Source organism: Fusarium subglutinans (assembly GCF_013396075.1).
Source record: "Fusarium subglutinans strain NRRL 66333 chromosome Unknown NRRL66333_c0000097, whole genome shotgun sequence".
In the NCBI taxonomy this organism is placed as follows: domain Eukaryota; kingdom Fungi; phylum Ascomycota; class Sordariomycetes; order Hypocreales; family Nectriaceae; genus Fusarium; species Fusarium subglutinans.
Window position 1 is genome coordinate 119,170 of NW_023502160.1, and position 24,559 is coordinate 143,728.

General features: G+C 46.4%; 10 protein-coding genes across 10 annotated transcripts; 5 read left to right on the top strand and 5 right to left on the bottom strand.

The window, feature by feature from the left end:
* Positions 1 to 2,260: 2,260 nt before the first annotated feature.
* On the bottom strand, positions 2,261 to 4,883 carry FSUBG_7514 (cutinase transcription factor 1 beta; the record flags this gene model as incomplete). The annotated part of the gene is made up of 6 exons (XM_036685828.1): positions 2,261 to 2,894; positions 2,946 to 3,122; positions 3,176 to 3,816; positions 3,879 to 3,959; positions 4,009 to 4,675; positions 4,723 to 4,883. 6 exons carry the CDS (start codon positions 4,881 to 4,883, stop codon positions 2,261 to 2,263), a joined length of 2,361 nt encoding a protein of 786 aa, XP_036536987.1.
* Positions 4,884 to 5,445: 562 nt separating this feature from the next.
* Positions 5,446 to 6,817, bottom strand: FSUBG_7515 (zinc-containing protein; the record flags this gene model as incomplete). Its single annotated transcript, XM_036685829.1, has 6 exons — positions 5,446 to 5,517; positions 5,569 to 5,640; positions 5,690 to 5,740; positions 5,790 to 6,092; positions 6,141 to 6,562; positions 6,619 to 6,817. The coding sequence occupies 6 exons, from the start codon at positions 6,815 to 6,817 to the stop codon at positions 5,446 to 5,448; spliced, it is 1,119 nt and encodes a 372-aa protein (XP_036536988.1).
* Positions 6,818 to 7,233: 416 nt separating this feature from the next.
* FSUBG_7516 (aldehyde dehydrogenase (NAD+) mitochondrial) lies at positions 7,234 to 8,854 on the top strand (the record flags this gene model as incomplete). Its single annotated transcript, XM_036685830.1, has 4 exons — positions 7,234 to 7,542; positions 7,600 to 7,759; positions 7,810 to 8,098; positions 8,161 to 8,854. 4 exons carry the CDS (start codon positions 7,234 to 7,236, stop codon positions 8,852 to 8,854), a joined length of 1,452 nt encoding a protein of 483 aa, XP_036536989.1.
* A 683-nt stretch (positions 8,855 to 9,537) lies between these two features.
* On the top strand, positions 9,538 to 11,149 carry FSUBG_7517 (pisatin demethylase cytochrome P450; the record flags this gene model as incomplete). The annotated part of the gene is made up of 5 exons (XM_036685831.1): positions 9,538 to 9,970; positions 10,023 to 10,205; positions 10,260 to 10,571; positions 10,639 to 10,771; positions 10,831 to 11,149. 5 exons carry the CDS (start codon positions 9,538 to 9,540, stop codon positions 11,147 to 11,149), a joined length of 1,380 nt encoding a protein of 459 aa, XP_036536990.1.
* A 479-nt stretch (positions 11,150 to 11,628) lies between these two features.
* FSUBG_7518 (uncharacterized protein) lies at positions 11,629 to 12,546 on the bottom strand (the record flags this gene model as incomplete). Its single annotated transcript, XM_036685832.1, has 1 exon — positions 11,629 to 12,546. One exon carries the CDS (start codon positions 12,544 to 12,546, stop codon positions 11,629 to 11,631), a length of 918 nt encoding a protein of 305 aa, XP_036536991.1.
* Positions 12,547 to 13,271: 725 nt separating this feature from the next.
* Positions 13,272 to 14,210, top strand: FSUBG_7519 (uncharacterized protein; the record flags this gene model as incomplete). The annotated part of the gene is made up of 1 exon (XM_036685833.1): positions 13,272 to 14,210. The coding sequence occupies one exon, from the start codon at positions 13,272 to 13,274 to the stop codon at positions 14,208 to 14,210; it is 939 nt and encodes a 312-aa protein (XP_036536992.1).
* A 457-nt stretch (positions 14,211 to 14,667) lies between these two features.
* Positions 14,668 to 16,566, top strand: FSUBG_7520 (drug resistance; the record flags this gene model as incomplete). The annotated part of the gene is made up of 5 exons (XM_036685835.1): positions 14,668 to 14,868; positions 14,916 to 15,769; positions 15,825 to 15,895; positions 16,175 to 16,406; positions 16,557 to 16,566. The coding sequence occupies 5 exons, from the start codon at positions 14,668 to 14,670 to the stop codon at positions 16,564 to 16,566; spliced, it is 1,368 nt and encodes a 455-aa protein (XP_036536993.1).
* Positions 16,567 to 16,590: 24 nt separating this feature from the next.
* On the bottom strand, positions 16,591 to 18,233 carry FSUBG_7521 (uncharacterized protein; the record flags this gene model as incomplete). The annotated part of the gene is made up of 3 exons (XM_036685836.1): positions 16,591 to 17,652; positions 17,700 to 17,795; positions 17,847 to 18,233. 3 exons carry the CDS (start codon positions 18,231 to 18,233, stop codon positions 16,591 to 16,593), a joined length of 1,545 nt encoding a protein of 514 aa, XP_036536994.1.
* A 2,338-nt stretch (positions 18,234 to 20,571) lies between these two features.
* On the top strand, positions 20,572 to 21,921 carry FSUBG_7522 (G coupled receptor like; the record flags this gene model as incomplete). The annotated part of the gene is made up of 3 exons (XM_036685837.1): positions 20,572 to 20,828; positions 20,875 to 21,138; positions 21,189 to 21,921. The coding sequence occupies 3 exons, from the start codon at positions 20,572 to 20,574 to the stop codon at positions 21,919 to 21,921; spliced, it is 1,254 nt and encodes a 417-aa protein (XP_036536995.1).
* Positions 21,922 to 22,165: 244 nt separating this feature from the next.
* Positions 22,166 to 23,923, bottom strand: FSUBG_7523 (myosin-crossreactive antigen; the record flags this gene model as incomplete). The annotated part of the gene is made up of 1 exon (XM_036685838.1): positions 22,166 to 23,923. The coding sequence occupies one exon, from the start codon at positions 23,921 to 23,923 to the stop codon at positions 22,166 to 22,168; it is 1,758 nt and encodes a 585-aa protein (XP_036536996.1).
* Between the last annotated feature and the right edge of the window lie 636 nt (positions 23,924 to 24,559).

Sequence of the window (24,559 nt, forward strand, 5' to 3'; positions counted from 1 at the left end):
ATTATGGCTTTCCTTAATCGCTTGTCAAAATCGCTTGCGTAAATTATTTAGAAACAACTTAGTCCCTGATTATCCGGAATAAGCCGCATAGTACAGAGTAGCTTAACGGTTTATCCTGGTTCGGTACTGAATTTGCTATGATTTCTAGAAAGGGCTAACGCGACCCCAGGAATACCGCAGGGACTGTATAATTCTGTGCCACATGCTAATTACAATAAAATTATTGTTAGACGCCCAAACTAACAGCGATGCTGCGATTCTGTCTAGTATCCTCTTCAGTGGCTGAGCCACTGGTACTGTTACAGGTGACGACCGTATTGCTAAGGCAGAAATGTAACAAGTCAAGCCTGTGTTCCTCTTAATGTGGTTGCATGGCTCGGTTGAAATACGCTCCGTGCGGGCAAAGTTTCACTCGCCAAGGAATGCCTTTACTAAATGAATTAGTTGCAGACTGATGGTATGAGGCACGGCTACTGGAAAGGTCCTGGGATGTTGAACCCTCTGATATTGAATGGCGCCAAATAGAGTTTGCACACATGGATTGGAACAGAGGACAAAGAACCAACTAAACTAAATAGAGTTAGCAAATAATGCACTGCTCAAACATTTTCAGCTCTAGCAATCGCGGCATGTGACCTTCTTGTCAGGGAATAGCGGACTGCTACTGTAATTTTAATTTATATTCTCGCTCTCTTGGAAAAACAGTACCTTATAAAACAGAAATGTCCTTATTGCTGTAGCTATATCTAGTAAAGAAGAAACCTAGGGGCTTACGTCCTTGTGAAAATCTCCTATAATAGAGAAGTTTTTCTACGTAATAACATATTAGGAAGCTGTTAAAAAAAGTTAAGAGAATTGTAAATTATCTCTGACGTGTTTTAGAATTACTAGTCTCAAACGCGTTATAACTATAATTACTAACTGATACCCGCGCTCGGATCTTACCTTTACCGGGCCTAATGTGCTTAGTGCTATAACTAGAGTAAAAGTGTGTAGTTAGGTATTGTTATGCTATGAACAGTAGATATTTTTATATATTATCCTTAATAAACGCAGCAAAGTATCCTACTAAACTTTTATCTCTTTATATCTAGTCAAGCGCTTCAGTGCTATTAATAATGTCCTGTTACAACTTTCGGAACTACTCTTGGCCCCAAAGTCCACAAACTTTTAGCAGCTTGTCTTGCCAATTCCCGGGATTGGAGGATGATCAAGTTATAAGAAGTGCCTTTGAGTCCTTGGACAGCTTTATTTTTAACCTCCCGCCTTTTACCATATGTGACGCCATGAGGGAGGATTCAGAGAGCTTTCCAGAACGGGAGCTATCATGGGACTCTTTGTCATCATCTTCATATTTCCCTATCGCCAACGGATCGTCTGGCATTAATAAAACGGCAGAACTGCGGATTTGTACTCTATCCTATCTTACGCTTATAAGCCGTCAGCAACTGGAACCTATGTTATCGGATGACATTACAGGCACCGTTGTGAATGACTGCCAGAGTCTCCACCACCGAGTTTACGACTGGCTGTCAACTCTGCCTGACATACCATGGCTGGACATTATGTGTGTGGATGTAAGTTGTAACTATATCAATCTCCACGAAATAGTATCTAACTGCTCTTCAGCCAACCTACGAGGATCCAGTCATAACAGAAGATTTCAAGGAAAAGAAATTGGCAAGCATGGAAGTAAATAACTTTCGCCATCACCTAGACTTCTTGTACGATTCCAACTAAGCCGAGGTTTTACAGATGGAGGAATATACCGGTGTCATGGAAAGAGAACTGAAAACTCAAGACGAATCTAGTGCTTTACTGGACGTTAGTGGAAGTCGAGGTGCATATCACGAAGCCCTGCTACAAATCAACTTAGCATCAACTCCTAACGAAAGGATAACCGGGCCCTTTCGGCCATCGATCCGTCGTCATTATCCTTAGGGTCTGGAGGAAGGAGGCTGTCGAATATTAGCCTAACAGTGTAACGGCCACACCTAACCACTACGCCACCGGGCAAAAGATTGGGCTATAACTGCTATTGTAGCAATTAAAGTGATGTGTATAGCTATTTATAGAAGCCTTGCAGCGCTGTTCCGGCACGAATTGTAACAAATAGTGTCTTTTAATTTAATTATCATTAAGAAAGCCTAAGTTAAATAATTACTATCAGGTGAATCTTACTATAAGAAGCAACTATATTCAAGTTCTACTATACAAGAGTGCCTGTTTCAAGCTTCGATCTCTCAAAATCAACTTAGGTTTACAGGTCTTCTATTCCAAAGTCGTAAGTAACAAACTCGTCAATGTCCTCAAGTATCTGAGGTAGTAAAGAAAACTGTTCTTGCACATCCTCGGACACTCTATCCCCGTTGTCAACAGATGCTTGATGACGCTCGCAAGCGGTGTCATCGACAGTTTGTTCGGGGGAATCAATGTCAACGGTAAAGAGTCTAGGAGAAGGTAAACGCGCTGAACGAGGTGCAGCGAGGCCAAGTGTTGAGTCTTCTGAGTATCTCCCGAGAGCTAATGAGTGGTCGATGGTTCGAGAAAGCCTGAAGTATAAAACCGGTTCCATGACGAGGACATTACCCCAGTCATTGGCATACTCTTTGTCTGTGATGAGTTGGGATTTCAATCCTAGACACCCGACAGCATCGATTGAGAAACCATTTTGTGAGCTTGTCTCATTCTCTGTATCCTGTATAGTTGCATAATCGATGGCTGTTCTTATAAAGGTCCAAACATCATCAACGCCATCATAGAGTTTCTGCATAGACTTCATCGTCTCAACATAAACATTTAGTTTCCCTTGCTTCTGGGCTATTTGTAGTGGCCTCTTTGCAAGCCTCACATCAAGGATGTGGAGCACCAGGGGAACAGCAATGTAAGCAGCACTAGAAATAGATTATCAGCAGCAGCAAAGACAAATTAGGGTAGTGACTCACATGCTGATTGGCAAGAACCTTTCTAGCCTCAGCTGAATAAGCTCTTTCAAATTCTCTGTAATGCCGAGGGCGGCATCCTCGATTTTGCTTTTGGTCTGTTGCAGGTCTGAAGTCGCTTTGGCCTGTTCCTGGCTAATAATGAAGGCTTTGTGCTGGTAAAGTGCAAAGCAAGCAGCACTGTTCGATAGTTAGAAACGCTAGATACATCGTGCCTGAAGAGAGATTCTCACTGGTAGTATATATAAAGTAAGTTTGTGTATAACACAAGAGATCCTTCGCGAGTGAGGATACCAGCAGGCGTTGGAAACTGGATGGTTGCCCTTTCGAACCAAGCCTCCAAGCCAGCCTCACAAGACTGCAGCGATTCCCTTCCCTTTTGGGTGTTATGAACAACTGGGGAATTGATGTCCGTCAAGCGGCCTGTAGGATAGACGATGTTGATGACATCAGTGAGCGGGACAGTTAGTTCACACAGCGTGATAAATAATCGGACTAGCGTTCGTTTCGTCTGTGGTGCATAGACACGAGACCCGTCAATCTCGCGCCAGAAATCTTTTTCGGTAGGCAAATAGTTGGTATGAGCCACATCAAGAGATGTGATGTGTAGTTGTCTTCGCATCCCAAGAGGCAGGATTCGGTCTCGTACTATACAGCACCACCACAGTCGTTTCAGCTCATTTACCGAAGTCAAACTCGGGTTTGTGCTGGTATGGAATTGATCTGCACCTGCGGCCTGAGCTAAGTGGATTGCTGTTGATAGCCAAATAGAATTCGTGCGTTTCTGGTCCTTCATTGTTCCATTGTATGACAGCAAAAGTGCCCCCTGGGCACTGGACACGAGGTTCCTCTCGCTGCAAAGATCAAACAACAGCTGCCATACAGGTTAGTCATGATTTGCCCACCAGCATGAGTCACCGATGGCAATGGACTTACTTTACTACGGCGGTAGTATGTGTTCCGTGCATTGTGTACTGAAGCAAACCCAAGACTTCGGATGGTTGAAAAGGGCAGGAACTAAAAGGTCAGCAACCCTTGTATCGAGATTAAAGAGCTCGTAACGTACACTACATGCAGTAAATAGCATGGCCTGGAAGACAAAGAGAGAGATGTTTGATCTGCCGCGTACAGATCGTGTATAGATGGCCCAGAACCAGGCTTCATCTAATAACGGAAGCGCCGGATGAACATGTAAAAAGTATTCTTGAACAAACTCATCTAAGGCTTCTGGAGTGGGGACTCGAAAGCATCCTTGCGCTTCGAGATAGTTTATGTCGTCAGGTAATAAACCAGAGATATCGAGATCGAGGAAAGAGTAGTATGAATATATAATGTGCGATTGACCAGACATGGTTGCATCGGAGCTTGAGGCTGGCTTGGGCTCTGTTTGATGAACCCGAGAGTTCTCCGAGATGATGCTGAATTCGGAATCTTTGCGTTGATTGAGAACCATCTCAAAGATTCCAGATTCCTTCTTATGATTGTCTGTTGGTCCTTGAACGAGTCGCTCGGTAGGGAAGTCTAACTCAGGTTGATCCCAAAGCGCCTCAAAGCACATAGATGGACTTTCAGGGCCACATTCCACGGAGAGACCTTCCTCTGCACAAGCATCGTTTGGCGAGTCCACATCATCCGACGCAGCAGAGCTTGGGTCCTTTGGTAAAATCACCTGCAAACTATTTCTGAACTGCATCCGCTGCTGTTTTTCGACCACGACGGGAGAGCGTTTGCGACTTGGGCAGGTTAGCTTGAATTGGTTCTATTCTCCCGGGAAACCTACTATTTGGTGCGTCTGTCTTTTACAACGCATTGGATGTTATCAAGGGCACAATTGGTGCACTGATGCGGTCTGTGAGTGACATCGCATCGGACCTTGCGGGAGCGACAGGCTACACAAGCTTTGCTGGCTCGCTTCCGTCGAGGATTGACGCCTTGGGACATCGTGTCCTCCATTGTAGACTCTGGGTATTGCTTTGTTGGAGGTGTTGATAGATTTTGGACCAGTAGTTGAGGTGCAAGATGCAAGATCCCCTTTTCTGAACTAATTGATGGTAACGGGGGGGAAGAGGGTCTGAACGCGGGGTAAAACGCGGGGAAGTGGAAACTTGGGTCAAGTTATGAAGCATTTTACTCTATTGCATGCAGTTATTCGCAGTGTTGACTCGACTCCGTTGAGTCAGGGCCCACGCGCTATGACTCGGCCATGTTTTGTCAACCAAGGCTATGCCCTAATGAAGTAAGGTACTTTGCTAAAACAAGATTTATATCAGCCACATCACTTGACCTCTGCGCATTTTCTACCGAGGGTAAATTCTGACCAATCAATTTATGTTTGTAAAGCCAGGAGTAAAGAGCTTAACAAGGGCCGACTATGTTAGGCATTCCATCTGAGATCTAGACGGTTAATCCTCTGAGTTACATCTCTCAATGCAACCATATCCGTAATTTCAAAAAGTCATAGTAGATACAGGTAAACTAATACGGACGCAGCAATGATTCACAACTACCAGACAATAACTGGTTTCACTGTTTTGCCAACTTTCATATCGTTCAGAGCAGTCTCAAAATCTTCTGGCTGCACAAAATCGTCAATACAGCCTCACTACTAAGAATCCAAGGGACTTACCTTGTAATAGCTGACAAGCTTATTGATTGGTAGTTTGCCTTCTCGATACCACTGTACCATTCGGGGTAGATACTATATGCAAGTCAGAGCTAGTTTGTGGTGTGTATTCTCAACCTCATACCTCGCCAGGGATAGCATCGCCTTCAATCGTTCCGCGAATAACCTTCCCGGTCTGAGTTCGGTCAGCTTTGCAAAGATGAGGATTCGGACTTCAATCATACCTGCAAGAATGTGACAAGATGAAGATCCATCATGGCATCAAGTGGTGGTACTCCAATAAATATCAATTGACCTCTGTTGGAAGTAAACTCCAGACCTGCTTTGATGAGGCCCATGTTCCCTGTCGTGTCAATCGTTATGCTAGAGCCTCTTCCATCAGTGACTTTTTGGATCTCCTCTTTGATGTCAATGTTCTCATCCGATGTGTTGATTACATGAGTCGCTCCGAGGGCCTTGGCTAGTTCCAGTCTCTCTGGTACACGATCAATACCAATGATGGTCTCACAAGCCTGCATCTTTGCTGTCTAGGAGGTATCAGCTTCTTCTTCGTGCATTGGAACATAATATCTTACCATTATAGAGACCAATCCGACGCCACCAAGACCTATGACTGCGACTCTGTCCTTCTCATTAGCTCTGGCAACGTTTTCAACTGTCGCCGCACCAGTCTGAAATCCACAGCCAAGTGGTGCGAATAACTTCAACTCCTCTTCAGTCTCGATGATGTTGGTAACATTGACAACAGACGTTTCCTTGACAACTGCCAGTTCAGCAAACGACGATTGTCCAAAGAAGTTGCCACGTAAGCCGGTGCCATTTGCTGTATATGTTGCATCCTCGCCGCCATAATTAATCTCCACGAACTTGCTACAAAAGGACGGATGGCCCTCTTTGCAGTCATAGCAGTCTTTACAATTGTGAAACGAGAGAAGGACAAAGTCACCTGGGCGAGCTTTGGTAACCTTGGATCCTGCTTCCACTACAACACCAGCACCTAAACACGAACCTCAGTGATCATAGCGCTAATGAAAATGAATAACTTAAACTGACCCTCGTGTCCTAATACTTTGGGATATGGAATCTGGTCGGCAGGCCAAGTGGCGAAAATGAGGTCAGTGTGACAAATGCCACTAGCGACGACTCGAATAAGCAGTTCACTATCATGGATTGCCCGGACGGACCCGTCCACGAGTCTCAGGTCTGGCGTAGTGCCTTTAGGCTCGTATGATGCGATAAATTTGGTGTCCATAATTGTGATTGATGATATGTTTGATTATGGAATTCAGCTGGTCTCTGCAAACAGGTCCCAATGATGATTTATTAAACAAACCGCAAACACAGTGTGGCTAGGCTAAGTTGAGGCTAGCGACAATCTGGCCCCCAAGATTTCATTCAACCGATGCGAAAAACCCTCGGCAGAAATGACAAGCCAACCGGCCCAAAGAATCTAGCCTCGTGATAGCTTGCAACTAACTCAGTATGGAGATAGAACGCGGGGTAAATACCTTGGCAAATCCTGGCACGTGTAAAGGTGACTTATATCAACCCTCAAGGCAGAAGTGATATGCATACAACATAAACAGCCTGTTACCAATTTCCCGAAATCACTTGTTTGAGTAGAAGACGCCCCCAAGCTATAACATCCACCAGCCATAGGAAAGCATAATGGCTGTCACTACTTATCCGGAGAAGATGGATTTCTCGACCTTTTCCAACATTATCAATGGCCAAGCCAGAGGCACTGCTGTTACACGACATGGCATCAATCCTTCAACATGCGAGGCGCTGCCACCCTGTCCTGTGTCAACCCAAGCAGACGTTGAGGATGCTATACAAGCAGCCCGTTCTGCATTCAAAAGTTGGAAAGCAACGCCTATTGATGTTCGAAAAGAGAAGATCAAGGGCTTGGCAGATGCGCTCTTGGCACAGAAAGCAGAATTCGCACGTCTGCTTATAGCGGAGCAGGGAAAGCCTGTAAGTCTTGAACACTTGTTACCTGTCGACTTCAGAATGCTTATTTATTCGCTGTAGGCTATGTTTGCCGACCATGAGATCGGTCGTGGAGTTCACTGGCTCACTGGGACGTGTGAGCTTAATATGCCCGTGGACGAGGTTGATGACGACCCAGAAAAACTTATCTCGACTCGTTATGTCCCTCTGGGAGTGGTTGCTGCGATAGTCCCATGGAATTGTACGTCTTGATATCTCGTCTGCAAGGTTTGATCTAACTCGTTGTTGAAGATCCCATCATGCTCCTGTGCGGAAAACTTGGTCCGGCATTGATGACAGGCAACTGTATCATTGTCAAGCCGTCTCCCTTCACGCCCTACTGTGGTATTAAGATAGTCGAGCTTGCACAGCGATTCTTCCCACCTGGCGTTGTGCAGGTCTTAAGCGGAGGCGATGATCTAGGCCCCATGTTGACAGCTCACCCAGGCATTGACAAGATCAGCTTTACTGGCTCCACAGCCACGGGTAAGAGGGTCATGGAGAGCGCAAGCAAGAATTTGACCAGAGTTACTTTAGAGCTGTAAGTATACCCTAGTTGACCTACATCTCCCTTCCCAGTATAGCGCGGCTTACATGAGACAGTGGAGGCAACGATGCTGCGATTATATGTGCAGATGCCGACGTAGAGAATGCCGCTGCACAAATTGCAGTGGCTGCTTTTATGAATGCGGGCCAGATCTGCATTGCTGTCAAGCGCATTTATGTACATCAAGACATATATGACGCTTTCAAAACCGCTTTCATCAAGCATGTATCACAGCTCAAAGTTGGCGACGGGTTTTCAGATGGCACCTTCATGGGACCAGTCCAGAACGAACTCCAATATGAGCGTGTCAAGGTGCACCTCGATGACATAGCAAAAAGTAATTATGCTATTTTGAAGGGCGGAGACATGTCAGAGGGTCTGCAGAAAGGGTACTTCATCCAACCTACCGTTGTGGATAACCCGCCAGATAATAGCAAGATTGTCACCGAAGAGCCCTTTGGGCCAGTGGTGCCTTTGCTGAAGTGGTCTGGGGTAGACGAGGTCTTGTCTCGTGTCAATTCAAGCGACATGGGTTTGGGAGGTTCAGTTTGGACGGCTGATGAAGAGCTTGGGATGCGCATCGCTGATGGACTCGATGTCGGCAGTGTTTGGTTTAACGAGCATTTAGCTATTGAACCTACAGCAACATTCGGAGGTCACAAGAGCAGTGGCTTGGGACGCGAATGGGGTGTTGATGGGCTGCGAGGATATTGCAACTCGAAGACATATTTTATTAAGAAGAGCAAGTAGACGCACTCTACAAGCAGCTACAAATGAGTCAGAAGCAAAGCTTATTTTCATCACCAAGAATAATGTTGTGAGAATGCCAACCTACTACACCCTGAATGTCTTACAGCTCAGCTTCAGAGTATCTTTTACGGCTTCCCTTCTCTGAGAGGCTGAAAAGATCAGTGGCCTGGCATCAAGCATCCCAAAGCGAATAAGCAGCTGGTTGCGTATCATTAGCAGTGCTCGCTTGCGGGTTGTTGGGTGCATGCGGCAACTCGGTCTAGGCCACCTTAGTGAGACACCATTTACGGCCCACGGCTACCGGCACAAATTGAACCACTCACAGATCAATCTTACATATCAGAGCACCTTGACCAGTTCATCCCCCTCTTCCCCAGATTCCCCGCAATTCCCCATGGCGCGCTAATCTTTCTGCTATGCCCTTTAGGATGACCCCGCGTTGCGATCCTCAGTTTGTCCCCCCTTAGCAAGTTTAGTATGACGAATGAAAGTTACCGAGGCGGAATTTCATGCCACAAAACAACCTTTTGCGTGGTTCACCTGATTTAGCCCTTGTATCACCACCACGGCCATGATATCCTCGTCTTAAATGGTCCTCCACGGCCCCTCCACCTGCATTGACTCGATTAACCTTTTCTTACGTTCCTTTCACATCGCTATCTTCATCAGACTCTTTGATCACCATGGACCACGGCATGATGGTTGAGCCCAAAAGCCCTGAGGCCCTTGCGGTCTCGTTTGCCAGTGGTTGTCTCCTACACATTCTCTTCTACCGTAGAGGAGAATGGGACTTGCTTGCACTTCGTATCTTTCAGGCATATGTTACATTACCCTTTGTTATGATTGGGCTGTTACGCTTGGCCAAGTTCAAGGGATGGCAACAAGGCAACAATATTTCGACCGCATCCGTTCTTTTGCTCGAAGGTGCTCACATACTGGGGCTTTTGACTAGCATCCTCTGTTATCGCATCATCTTCCATCCCCTGAACAAGTTCCCTGGGCCACTCCGCGCTCGTATCTCAAACTTCTACCCCACCTACCTCACTACCAAGAATGCGCATCTCTATGAGGAGGTTGAGCAACTCCATCAGCAATACGGTGATTTCGTTCGATTGGGTCAGTATCCCCCTCTCCAGGTTCCGATGTCGTACTAAACTTTTGCCTTTAGGACCGACACAACTCTCCATTACACATCCAAAGTCGATCGATGCTATCTACTCTGCCAAGTCCCCATGCACCAAAGGCCCGTTCTACAATATTCTCCATCCTCGTGTCTCATTGCACATGATTCGCGATCACAAAGAGCACAGCACCAGGAGAAAGACTTGGGACAGAGCCCTGAGCTCCAAAGGTCAGAGCAACTCTCATGGCCTAGTTATCTGTTATCCAGCTAACAAGTAGACAGCTCTACGTGACTACGAGCCTCGTGTCACGAAATATACTACACAATTACTCGATCGTCTCAATGAGATGCAAGGTACGACTATCAACGCCTCGAACTGGTTAAACTTTTATAGCTTCGACGTTATGGGTGATCTTGCATTCGGCAAGTCCTTCAACATGCTGCGTGACGGTGTCAATCATTACTTCCTGAGTTCGCTGCATGGCTCCATGAAGATGGTTGGAGCTCTTGCTCACATTTCATGGGTTATCCCCATCCTAAAACTCATCCCCGCCGTCAATTCTGAGGATCGACAGTTCTGGGCGTGGATTTCAGGTCAGGTTGAAGAACGGTCAAAGGTAGACTATTTCCTGCGAGCAACCATATGACTGAACTAACATAGATAACGAGCAGATGAAGCCTGATAACCCGGATGTCTTTGCTTGGATCCTCGAGGAGTACGAGCGCAATCCAATGACACACCAAGCAAAGCTCAATGTTGAAGCCGATGCCTATCTAATTGCGGTTGCTGGAAGGTATGTGCTTGCTGTTACTTTGACGCACTGGAGTCGGCTTGAGACTTACTGGACTACAGCGACACGACCGCTGCAACTTTGACTGGTCTTCTATTCGAGCTGGCAACCAATCCCTCTCAAATCATCAAGCTGAGGGAGGAGATTGACCAGTATTTTATGGACAGAGAACACGCAGAACATACATCTCTCTCTAACCTCATTCACTTGAATGCCGTGATCGACGAGTCTCTTCGCTTGCACCCGCCTGTCCCGTCAGGTTTGCAGAGAGTCACTCCTCCACAGGGACTGATGGTAGGGGATACTTTCATTCCAGGCAATACTATTGTCCAGGTTCCCATGCATACAATTCAACGAGGTGTGTTCATTTCGCATACCTAATCCTACAGATAGAACTAATCATGTTGCATAAGATGAACGCTATTTCTCAAGGCCATCGGAGTTCATCCCGGAGCGTTGGACGACATCTCCCGAGTTAATCAAAGACAAGACTGTCTATGCACCGTTCTCAATTGGTAATGTTACGTATGCCTCTCGTATGAACTTGTGCTAACTCTAAGAAGGTCGATATTCCTGTGTCGGGAAGCAGCTTGGTTTGATGGAGGTGAGACATGTTATAGCACATATTGTAAGGGCATTCGATGTGAGACTTGGTGAGGGTCAGACTAAAGAAGGCTTCTTGAAAGCCAAGATGGATACATTTACTCTGGCTACCCCAAACCTTCACCTTGTCTTTACACCTCGTCCTACCAAATGATGGCACTCATAAATGCATAATCCTTTAGTCACATGACGAGAGAATTTGTTTTATAGTTGAGCTTGAGACAGCAGCAGTGTTAATACTACTCCTAAGAACAATATTAAATCTCCTCCTCCTTGTTCACAATAGTTGCAGCACCTCCACCCTCTGCCTCAGCAACAATCTTTGTTCTCAACACCTTTCCACTCTGATCGGTATAGATGTTACAGTACGCACTGAGCCCATGGTACGGTGCATATGTGTACTGTAGCTCGTACTCTACCCCTTCATCTCCGGTGATTGTCTTATTGTGGCCGGTAAACTTCATGTCTTTGCTGTAGAACCCAACTTCCTTGCGACGCCTCTCGACTCCGTTATTATTAAGGTAGATGTCGTACAGAAAGCCATCTTGTGTCAAGACGCGGTTCCTGTTTGTAGAGCCTGAAAAGTCGTTGACGGAGTAGAGAATATTGTTCTCGAGACGCGCGGTGAGATCTCTCTTCTCTAATGCCTCAGCATCTTCTCCAGACTCATTACCTCCACTGCTTCCGCCAACGACATCGCCAACGTCATCGACGATGTCCTTGACAGTATCGCCGAGAGTGGCGATGATGGGGTTTAGGTCGATACTCTCGAGGACATCATCAACCATGCGCAGGATATTACCAAGGCGGGCCTCGAGCTCGACCTTGGCTGTGACGTTGTAAATGCCGAGCTTGACACGATCAATGCCGAGATCGACACCAGCATTGAAATTAAGCAGATTGAGGACTTTAGCGTCTAGGTTGATTTTGGCAGTAATGTTCTGCACCTCGATAGAGATCTCACCCACTGAGACATTGGCGTTGAGGTAGACGTCGGGTTCCTCGTTGAGAGGCGCAATACCACTGTTGGTGTTTTCGGTCTCGTAGATAGCGGACTCATCGTCGCCTCGACGATTCAGACGATAGCCATAGTAGCCGTCGCCTTTTGCTTTTGCAGTAGCGAAGCTCGCAAACGAGACCAGAGCCAAGGCGCCAAATACTGAACAATGCTTCATTGTGTGGTTTTTGCTGTCGGTGAAAGGAGTGTGATAATGAAAGAGGCAGCTGCGCGGGCCAAAATGAGATACCTTTCAGAAAGGGCACAGGTCATAGAATAGAAAGAGAAAACTTCAAGCGACCCTCCTTCACAAAGCAACTTGACCAAGCAACCCTGCTCAAGGCGTTGATACGCTGCTCAATCCAACCTGGTTGGACAGCCCTGATTAGACGGTAAGCGAACTTGAAACAGCAGCAACTCCGGTAGGAAAGTTCCGGCCCTGATCTCCAGCCTCCGAGGTTTCATTGATGCAGGGGAAATCACAGCGAGTGGAGACATTTTGGACGTATTGGAAGCCTGAGAAGGCTGTCTTCCCCGACAAACCCCTGTCACTGCGTCAATGCATGAACTCAATCTCGATCGATTACCCCGTAAAGCATATCGGTAATTTCTCTCCAATTCCGAAAATCCTGTTTTTGCATCGCTTGTAACTCAAAGGATGGATAAGACCCGCGATATAACCATCCGAATAAGCTCATAGGTCCGAGAGGTCATGATGCGACGGGAGATTGCGCTGGTTCCAAGGGCTGTGTGACAAAGGTCCACTTTATGCCATGGGGGAAATTCTCAAAGACCTGGCGGTGGACAATGATCAAGAAATGTCTCGACATACCATAACTGTCTCGCTGTCTGAGCATCGAAGATCATCACCTTCTTCCAAGAAGATTCCTAGCAACCGTCAACATGCGTCTCGCATTTTTGAAGCCTTTGGTTCTGGCTCACCTTTTCAGCCTGAGCATTGCCCAAACACCTGATTCAACAGACCCAGCTACCACTGCAGAGAGCATTGCAATCCCCCCAACATCCTCACCATCTGGCAGTGAGGATGCCACCAGCGACAGCACAACTCAGCCAACATCTGCACCTGGAGGAGGAGGAGGAGGAGGCTCAAGCAACTCATCACTTGGTCCTCCCGACGTTCATCTCAAAGTACCAGAACTCTCTGTTGGCCGCATTGAGCTGGATGTCGACAATCTGCATGCAGATATCAACCTCAACGCGGACATCGCAAAGCTTGTCCAGATAAATGCAGGCATCCAAATCGGCATCGACAAAGTCAACATCACCATCGCAGACGTAGAGGCCGAACTTGAGCTCGTTGTCCGTTTGGGCCACTTGGTCGAGATTGTCAACCGCACTCTGGCTTCCCTCGATCTGAACCCGGCTCTCATCAATCTGCTCGACTCGGTCGGCGACATTGTCGAAGGTGTTATCGGCGCTGTTGATGGTCTACTTGGATCTATCACTCAGGGCGACACGAAACTCAATTTCCTCATTGACAACCTTGGAAACATTGTGCAAGAAGTCACAAAAACGGGCAGCGATGTTGTTAGCTCGATTATCGGAAACTACAAACAAAATATGACCTTCACTGGCGATGAGAAGACTTTGCAAAATGGTCTTACGCAGAGGACATATGAGTATAAAGAGCTTAGTGCTCTTGTTAACATTGTCTTCAATAAGGCTGGCCAGATTGTTCAGGCCATGGTTGTCAAGGGCGGCGGCGGTAGTGGTTCCGGCGGTGATGATGATGATGATGAACCCAGTGGCAGTGCAACTGCGTCGCAAACAGCTACGGCTACATCTACTCCTAGCCAAGCTACAACTTTATCTTCTACTTAATGAAGGACCACGCAGTATTACATTTATACACCACAGTAACAAAACTAGCAACTACTACCATCCTCTTAGAAATCGTATAATATTGTTTCTAAATACTACAATAGCGGCAATGCATCTGAGAGAAAGCTCACACCCAAAACAAATAACCCTGTCTAGCATCCTGGACGGTATTTGCCAAGCCAACAGTGAATAAAACAGGGCTAGGCTCACCCTGTGCTTTCATACACCCAACAATCGAAAATCTCACCCTGCAGAACAGTGTGCATATGGCGTGACATGGGGATCGCTCTGACGTGCTGAGAAGACTGATGATGCGATCCTTCGCTATCGGGTTATCAAAGTGGGGGAACTAAGCGTTCGTCCATGTTTCGTTGAAAATTCACCAGTGAAGAGGACATTACTAGTATTTCCTTGACTTGACTATTGAGCACCAAACACTCGTTTTCGGAGCCTCGTGATGAAGATCGACCAATCCCCCATTGTGGACTTGGAGCTTGCAGTGACTGTACCAGCACAAGACGTTGGCAACAGCAATGCATGCCCGACACAAGCACAAGGGCCGGAAGATTCAGGTCCTGATGATCATCAATATCCAAATCTCTCCAGAATCCGAGCTTTTCTTCTCGTAACCGTAATATCCGTCGCGGCCCTTCTCACCGTAAGCACCACTTCTAGCCAAAAATACATCCCCTAACGAATTGACAGGTCCTCAACTCTCAGTCCATTGTCATCATCCTCCCTGAGCTCGGAAATGCGATGCGAATACCCTCATCTCGCCAACAACTCGTTGTATCAATTTATAACATCTCCACAGGCAGCGTTATGCTCCTTTGGGGTCGTTTAGCAGACGTATATGGTCGACGGTTAGGTTTCTTGTCAGGATCAGTCATATTTACTTTATCAACACTATGTCTTCCATGGTCTCGTTATGAGATACCGTTCTACGTATTGAGAGCCGTGCAGGGAATGTCAGCTGCGGCTATCATGCCCTCTGGAATTGGTATTATGGCCTCTACCTTTGCACCCGGTCCTTCTAGAAACATGGCTTTCATCGCAATGTCTGCCATGGCATTATTGGGTTCTGTCGTGGGTAGCCTTCTAGGTGGCTTTGTAGGATCGACTCTTGGTTGGAAGTGGGTCTTCTGGATACCAGCTGTTGCATCTGCCTTTACAACTGCCGCTGGCTGGTTTGTCACAGCTGGTCATACAACGAGAATCGCTCCTCAAGGGACAACCGAGAATGATGAGAGCAGTAAGAAACCCTATGTCGACTGGATCGGGGGAGGTCTCATATCATCCAGCCTGACATTGCTTCTTGTTGCCATCACGCAAGGCAATGTCTCCGGTTGGTCTACGCCGTGGATACCGCCGCTGTTGGTTGTGTCCGTACTACTTCTAGGGGGCTTCATCATCTATCAGCGCCGGTTGGAGATAGATCCAGACCGTATACCTCTGATGCGTATGTCCATGTTCGCGAAGAAACAGTTTTCTGCACTATTTGTGCTCGTGGGTTGTTTTTACGCGTCGTTTAATGGGTTTCTTGTGTTCGTTACATACTTGTGAGTATCCTGTACGGATCATATCACTCATGTGCATCTAGCTAATCTGGTAAAGCTACCAGAAGTACCAAGGACTGGGGGAGTTGCAGACAACACTTCAGTTTCTTCCTGCCGGGATATCAGGCTGTGAGTACACTATTATGCTGAACTGGACTTATCACTTTTCTAATTTCGTCACGACAGTAATCATATCCTTCGCCGTGTTTCCAGCACTAAATCACCTCCCTTATTTTATTGTACTTGTTGTTGGCCTTTCATGTAGCGTTTTATCTCCATTCTTATTCGCAATACCATCAATTCCGCCAATGACTACTTATTGGGCATGGGGATTTCCTGCTATGTGTCTCTGTATGAGCGTTGAAATTGTTTGGCCTGTGTTTAGTCTGCTTACTGCCAAGTCTCTAGCGCAAGACGAACAATCTCTTGGTGGTGGTCTTGTTCAAACAGTGAACAATGTCGGCCGTGCTTTGGCATTGGCAATCGCAACGGCTATACAGACTGCTATTGCTGGGGATATTAATAATCAACACGGATCGGATATATACTTAGACGGATTGAGAGCTGCACAGTGGTTTAACTTTACACTAGCTGTTACTGGGATATTACTAGCTTTAGTTTTCTTTAGAGATTTAGATAAGTAAGTTGTAAGTTATTACTTTAGGTATTATTTTTAAGGTTAAATACGTAAGCTATTATATAACATTAAAGATAAAAAATTAACCTCAATAACCTTTTAAAACAGCTATAAAAGGCTATTGATATAACCTAATTTATATACCTAGTATAGGCTAGACTAAGTACTAGTAAACATCTCCCTCAGATCATTCATACATTCGCACGTAAGGAACATGAACCGCCTGATACTGAGACTGATGCGGGCCAAAGTGGCACTTCCAGTAGGTCCGATACTTATTCGATGTCTTGGTCAGACCATCCTTCTTCGCCGTCGTGGTGGTGATTTTGGTGCACGGCATATCAATGTCAATGGTGCTCCATCGCTGGTAAGCCACGGTGCCATACTCCATCTTCCAGCGTCCATTCGTCAGGGTGAAGTCCTTTAACTGGGAGTCAGTAGCCCGAATGAGCCAGAAGTAGAGCTTCACCGCCTCAGCTAGCTCTTTCTTGATGTTTTCCTGGATCGCGATGAGACCATTGCGCACATAATAGCCGCTTTGGTCAGTGTTGTCAAATTCCCCCTGATTGACCTTCTCCCAGTCAATAGCCAGCATACGGGTGATCAATTCGTGAAGTGCTTTGGAGTCCGCAAGATATTCGGTGACAAACGATTTCAAAGGGGCAAGCTCAGTGGCCACCTTCTTAGAGGTAGTTGACATCCCACCAACGACTGGCATAAACTTAAAAACGTCCTTGGTGACTTTGATCTCGTTATTCTTAATCCTGCTGATCATTTCGTTGGCCGGAGGGATATAGGCCCCGTTTGATGTGAGCTTGTTAACGTCATTCAACAAACTCTTCGTCTTGGTGTTGAAGCCGAATATCTGTCTCCCTGTACTGAGCTTGTCGGACAAGTTGATGACGGTTTGCACATCTGTCATGAACCTTCTGATATTGGGGCGATTGGACCCACAATAGTCCATTCCAATACAGATACTATCGTAATAACCGCCAAGGGTATACTCAACCCCATTAAAGGCCTCTTTGACGTTGTCCGTAGCCGTCATTACGTAGCCAGTAGACTTTGTGATAAGGTCCAAGTTTTCTCTCCATCGGTTGAGTATGGGAACGATGGTTCCAAGGAGAAGTTTGTACGAGGCGGTAAGGTAATTGCTAAAGACAGCATAGATCTGTTCAGAGTTGCAGACACCTGTGACTCGGCAAGGATAGACGACGAAGATCATGGCACGAAAGGTTGCACGGGCCATCTGACACGTGTTAGTCAAGTCATGTGTGATATAGAATGGACACGTACATCAGCCCCAAAGACAACTTGCCAGCCAGTTGCCTTGAGTTTGTTCAGGGTGGCATCACGACTTTGTGAATACTTGAGACCTCCGTCCGTCAAACACTAGACCCAGTCAGCACAAGACAATTCGAAAGCTAGTCATTGCAGTGATACCTGTTCTAGGGTCCCGGCCTGATCGAGATAGTTGTTATTCGCCAAGTCAAAGTTGCCAGCCGAGGAGGATGCAAACTTGCCCTCGGAGTTTAGAGTGCGCAGTTTAGTGAAGCAGTTGCAAATAGGATCCCGGGCCTTCAGGAATTTGTTTCCAAGCGTCGTGCCGAGAGCTTTGCGGACTTGATCACAGACATTGACCTTGATGTAGTTGAACTGAATGGAACGAACTTTCTTGCTTGATGTGACGATTTTGAAGCCGTTCGGTATGGTGATAGTTGTTTTGCAGCCGTTATTGGCACTGCCAGTACAAATATCTGTTAGGCTGCTTTGTGCTGAGACCACGTCACCCAGCAGCACCAGAGGAGCCAAAATAAGTGAGAGTTTCATCGCTGAGTAGACCTTGCAGGAATAAAGCCCAGTCTCGGTCTTACTACCTGTGGTGAACAACCTGTAGATAAGTAAAAGCGCCTCGTTGGCAATCAAACTATTTTCTCAAATCTGGTCACCGCCAGCCCATGAAGCTGAACTCAGTGGCGCACGTAGCGCCTCCACTGAAAACGATAGTCTGGAGATGGTGCTCAGCCCTTTGGAGCGGAAGTCGCTCAAAAGAGGATTTATTAAGCGATACGGCCTGCCAGAGATTAGGTGGCGTCAACTCTAAAAGTCTAGCTAGGCCCCTTGCGACAGCCTCTGAGCACTTTGCATGATTTTCTCGTAACCATGATCATGTGCGAGGGATAAAGCAAACCGTTTGGCAGTGAATGAAGTCTTGGCAAGGTAAAATGCCAAGACGGCTGGTGGTCTTTACAGGGTCCAGACCGTAACGACTGTGGCAGACTGACTTTCTTTTCAGCTGCTTTTCCTCTTAGTACATACCAAAGTTCCAAAGTTCCAAAGTTGCAGCTTGCAGCATGTGACGTATGTAAACCTCAAAGTGGAAACAACTAATAAGCTTAAAAATAAACTTGGAATCGGCGGAATTGGCATTCTTCCATCTCACGGTCCCCTGGATTAGGGTAAGCCTCGTGTTTTATGGCTGAATCATGTTGATTGAACATTGTCGCAGGCATGGCGCAATTCCCAGACTACAGTCCTGTGAACTTACTTATTCATCTCAGCGAGTTGAAATGGGCGATCACACCTGATAGTATCTATGTTCAATCGCTGACTTGAGATTGTTTCTATGTTTACATTAAAAGAGAGAATACATTGCCTACCTATAACAACACGCTTGCTAGCGGAAGCCCGCTAGCCCGCCCTGATCCAGAGATACTGAGGCGCTCTTACGCTAGGTCCTCATCTCCGTTTCTACACGGAGGTTTATTGCTTAGTGCCCCTTGTTTGGCTTGCTAAAGCTAGTAAGACCTTTAACTAAGCTTCTTACTGTAAAGTTGAATGTTGCTGATTTGTGTGAATCTCAAGTGTCTAGGTTAGCGGGGGCTAGATAATCCGGGCCTTGGTGTTTGTCCCGTAACACTAAGGCCCACCTTAAAATTGACCCCTTATACCCTTCTGAATGCACTCACTTCATGCAACGAGCGTGATTCGGCATTACCTGCAAAAATCACTTGAAGCTAGCAGTTTGACAATAATCTCGATAAACCAGTTGATTTTCATATACCCTACGCTGAATGACCCTCTTTAAAGATTCAAGAGCGGGGACTACTTCATGGGTTGGACTGATTCTGGCGATATTATTTGATTCGCGCTAAAGTGAAAAAGGCAGGTATGGGGCTAACTCAGGGCTTATAGACCTTTGATCTCGCACACGAGCCTATTATGCATGAGGTTCTCACTTGGGAAAATGCGCTCGGTCCCATTTTGTCATGACTTACTCCTAAACCATACTAGAGCATACGCTCGGTCCTAGAGACACATTACGAAAATCCATTGAATTTACAGTAAATAACCCCAGAAATATTTTACTGTTGTTATTATCCATCATACACAGTACCCTCAGAACACCTTATCAGGGAATGAGCTAGGTAAACATGCCAATCTAAAGCTATCCACTTTGTAATAGAGGGGCATATAAATTATTATAGTTAATATTAATACTACAGGATTCCTATTATGATATTATAGGCCTTGAGTGAGTTAAATCAGAACAGTACAGTACTAGAGATTAGTTATATTGCTCCTGCCAGTACTACTGCATATAAGGCGGGTTTACGAGTCAATCCTCGGCCTGAAAAACAAGAGTCTGAAGCCATTACGTGTTGATTACCTGTTTTCATTGGCTTATTAGCAAGCCTTGACATGAGTTTAGAGGATCCGTGGGGCAGAAGGAATGATCGACAATGATCGACCTTGTTGTAAGAATTTAGTTAGGGGTAGTAGCGGATCGCCGTGACCTGTCTAGCCTGTCAGGTGCGCCATAAAATCATCTGTGCACTACTCTGTAAGGCTCTCTAGGCTCTGTAATTCCGGAGTGCTAGCACCAGACACTTTTGTCTGTAGAGATTCATATGCAGATCATTTTGCGACTCTCATACCCGTTTAGCTACATTGGGAACATTAGTCGCTCGGAAGGCAACAAATGTGCTGATCTTATGCAAAAGAAGTAAGATTCCCTTCTCCAGCTTCGGACCACTCTTTCCGCATACCCCTTTCTATTTGCATTTCTATTAAAGACAGTATTATACGGAGCCCTACAATTATCTATGCGTCCTTCTGTCAACACGCATGACTTCTCACGAGGGTGGTGATTCATTAGCTGTTCACCATGGTCACCGCATCCGCAGCATCGGCCATCAGCGCTATAGAGCGCACATGCTCAGTGCCTAGCCTTCTTGGTTCCCTCTTCATCATTGCCACCTTCTGTTCTTCGAAGCTGTTTCATAAGCCCATCAGTAGAATGCTCTTTTACGCCTCGTTCGGTAACATGATGAGTAATGTCGCTACACTCATGTCTAAGAGCTTTCTCGATCAACCAGATTCTGCTGGGTGCCAGACTCAAGCATTTCTAATCGAGACGCAAGTGTTCCTCTGATCTATTCTACTACTTAACTGCTGACCATTTTGCTAGATTCATGTTTGCGGATGTCTTTTGGGCCCTAGCCATGGCAACCAATGTATACCTCACGTTCTACCACCGGTTCGACGGCGTTAGGTTACGTAAACTAGAGCCACTTCACATTGGTCTATGTTACGGAATTCCGTTCATTATAGGCATCACCTTTATATTTATAAGGAACAAAGACGGTCATCGTGCATACGGGAATGCGAACTTGTGGTGCTGGCTTACCGTGGAGTGGGATGCTTGGCAGCTGGCTACTTATGGACTGATATGGTAACACATTCCTTGGCCATAGTCGATGAACAGTTCTGACATGATACTAGGCTGATTATTTTTATCGCCTTTTCTATATACGTCCGGACCGGGATTACTATCTATAAATGGAGGAAGCGTTTAAATAGCTTCTCAAATTCGTACGAGCGGAACACTTCGTCCCAAGTCCCGCAGAATGCAGACCCTCTGGTCATTGCCAAGACTACGAAAATCACCATCTCAACATCAGATTCTGCTCCGCCTGGCTTCAATCAGGCTTTTGCATCCGCAATGAGACCCGAGCCAGTCCATTCAGCAAATATTTACACTGGTCCCGCGCAGCCCATAGCGAATACTTCCGAGCAAAGCAACACCAGAACACAGTACTCAGATCGCAAAGGACGCAGCCCGAGTGACGAGGCAGCTATGTCATATGCCAAGACCGCCCTTCTGTTCTTCGCAGCGATGCTTATCACGTGGATCCCCGCGAGCGCGAACCGTCTGTACGTTCTTGTTGACGGCAAGTCATCCGTGCAGTTGGGATATCTAAGCGCATTTGTGCTTCCTCTCCAGGGGTTCTGGAACGCCTTGATCTACTATTACACCTCTCGAGCTGCGTGCAAACAGATAATTGCTAGTTTAAGGACTGGTTGCCGCCCTCTGGAAGAAAGCGACGCCAACGGGTCTAGCTTTGCTGGTGGAAGTAACGAGCAGGGGTTTCAGCTGGAACAGATAAAGGCTGCCAAGAGGGGACAAAGTTTTGGAGATACAGAAAGCACGACATCGTTGACGGCGAAAGTCTGAGGGTTTTTTTCTATTACGAGTTTTAGGTATTAATGTAGTTATTGAAATTTATTGTGATATTTAAAGATAATTTATATCTAAGATTCCCAAGACGACGTATTCCTACCCAGCAAACCACTAGCGTTCTTTATCTATCGCATCAGACAAATCTTGAAAGGCATGCCATCATCTAACCCCGAGCCCAATCGTAATAAGGAGAGTATTCAACTGATACGAATTTATATACTCTAAGCAATAATACTTACTAAATAAGGTGATACTCATGCATCAGCTGGCCAATCTGTGATCCTTCCAGCTTGTTAACAAGAAACCTGCGAATACGCTCTGGCAGCCACGTCACCAATTCCTTCCCATCCCTTAGCTGACACATTGCATCAAGCAACACTCTTACATCATAAGTCGAGCCAAATACCTCTGGAACGCCACGATCCACTCCAGTAAGCTGATATACTGACTCCATAGCCGTACGAACCGAATATTCTGTAGTAAAAATAGTGTCGCGTGTAGTCTCGGAAAATTGCCCAAGGAAGGCAAAGTTCTCTGCTCCGGGTGGGATGATGTTGGGACGATCCCCTGCCTTCCGTGGCATGAAGAAAGATGTGACATACGGCATCATTACCGGGACACATTTGGCACCTTCAGCCGCAAGAACAGGGATGTCGCTCTCTGGGACGCCCATATGATACAGCCATTCCTGGGTGATCTCCTCGCCAGTGCAATCTTGCATTGGCTTCTTGACGTAGTCGCCGTTCTTCTCGACAAGAAGGCCGTAGACCCAGACAACAATCTGATCCTTGGGCTGGTTCTTAAAGTGAGGCTGACGATTGACTGTCCAGCTCATGATCCAGCTAGAATCCCGGACTGTGACGATACCTCCAGTTACGACCTTTCCGCTGAATGGATCTCGCTTGCAGATCTTCTGGATATACTCAGGAACACGTTTGTCCAAAGTCGTGACTGTTGCCGACATCCACTTTGTCGCAGGGATGTTGTCGCAGAAAACCTCTGGGCGGCCAAAAGAGGGGTCTTTGGCAGCGATGCGGCGCCACAAGTCCCAGGCGGGAGCTGGACCATCATGGAGTTTGGCTGGGGTATGCTGGTCACCCAAGCCAGAGTTCTCCGTCAACGAACCAATAGTCATAAAGAGGAGGTCGTTGACTCCCAGCGACTGGCCGCCTTTCTCTCCGTCTCTGATCCAATGAATGAAAGTTGCTGTCTTTTTGTTCTCCTCAATGTTGAAGTCTACATCTTGAACTTCGGTGCTGTACTGAAATACAACACCCTGATCCTCAAGCCATTTATGCAGTGGCAGCACAAGGGACTCATACTGATTGTACTTGGTGAATTTGAGGGTCGAAAAGTCAGGCATGCCTTTGATATGGTTGACAAAGCGATGGAGGTAGAGCTTCATCTCTAAAGCAGAGTGCCAGGTCTGGAAAGCAAACATGGTCTGCCAGTAGAGCCAAAAGTTACTCTTGAAGAAGTCCTCGCTGAAAACTTCGTCAATGCGCTTGTTTTCAACTTCAGCTCTAGTAGCAAGGAAAAGCCTCGTCATCTCTGACTGGGCCTTTTCGGTCAGAGTGAACAGCTTCCCAGTCTCTGCATCTTGGCCCTGATTGATGGTAGCGCGCTGGAGTGAGAAGTTGGGATCTCTCTTGTTGAGCCAATAAAACTCATCAAGGACACTAGCTCCCTTTTCTTCAATCGAGGGAACAGAACGGAAGAGATCCCAAAGGCACTCGAAGTGAGATTCCATCTCGCGGCCACCACGGATGACGAAGCCTTTCTCAGGTTCTTTGATGCCATCTAGGGCACCGCCTGGGATCTTGAGTTCTTCAAGGACGGTGATGTTCTTGCCTGGCATTTGAGCATCGCGGACAAGGAATGCGGCAGTTGAAAGACCAGCAAGGCCAGAGCCAACAATCCAGGCCGTTTTGGACTCAATGCCTTCAGGCTTGAGCGGTCGCGCAAAGGCTTCATAGTTGCCTTTGCTGTAGTACATAGTGAATAGCGAATTGGTGTTTGGTATGTGAAATATAGTGTAATAGTTATATATGTTATGATTATACCAAAAACAACTTCCCCAACCATGGCCAACTCCTTTTATTTATCTTCATTTCCATCTTGCGTGACGCAAGCAAATCCTTCCTCCCGATATGATCTGATTGTTGAGAAGTCCGTTGGTGATTTGTTAGTGCCCGAGGTTTTGGTAGTCTAACCCGAGCGTCACATGTAATTAGCTTCTGACAGTGGGCCGACTTGACGCTTTCCAGAAGATCGTGACTACGTCACATTAGATGGCGCTGCGAGATAAGGTATCGAATTGTCATAATCGGGTTACCGGTAATAATTGTCACCGTCCTTAGACTTTGCATGCCATTTCGCAAATCACGAGGCTTGTCGAATTTTTCTTTTTACCTCGCGCTAACTCTATCGTTGCGTGATAATGACAGCTGATGGATATGGGCGGGTCTACAATAAGCGCTGTTATAGGTCACGGCACATTCCGTTCTGGTAACCTACGTTGAGTCAATCGGAGCTGTGAAATGCCGTTTCCCGATGTCATTGTTCAATGGTGCCCGGTACTACCAATTTTCTCATAGACTATTATCACCAACAAAATAAAAACAATAGCCAC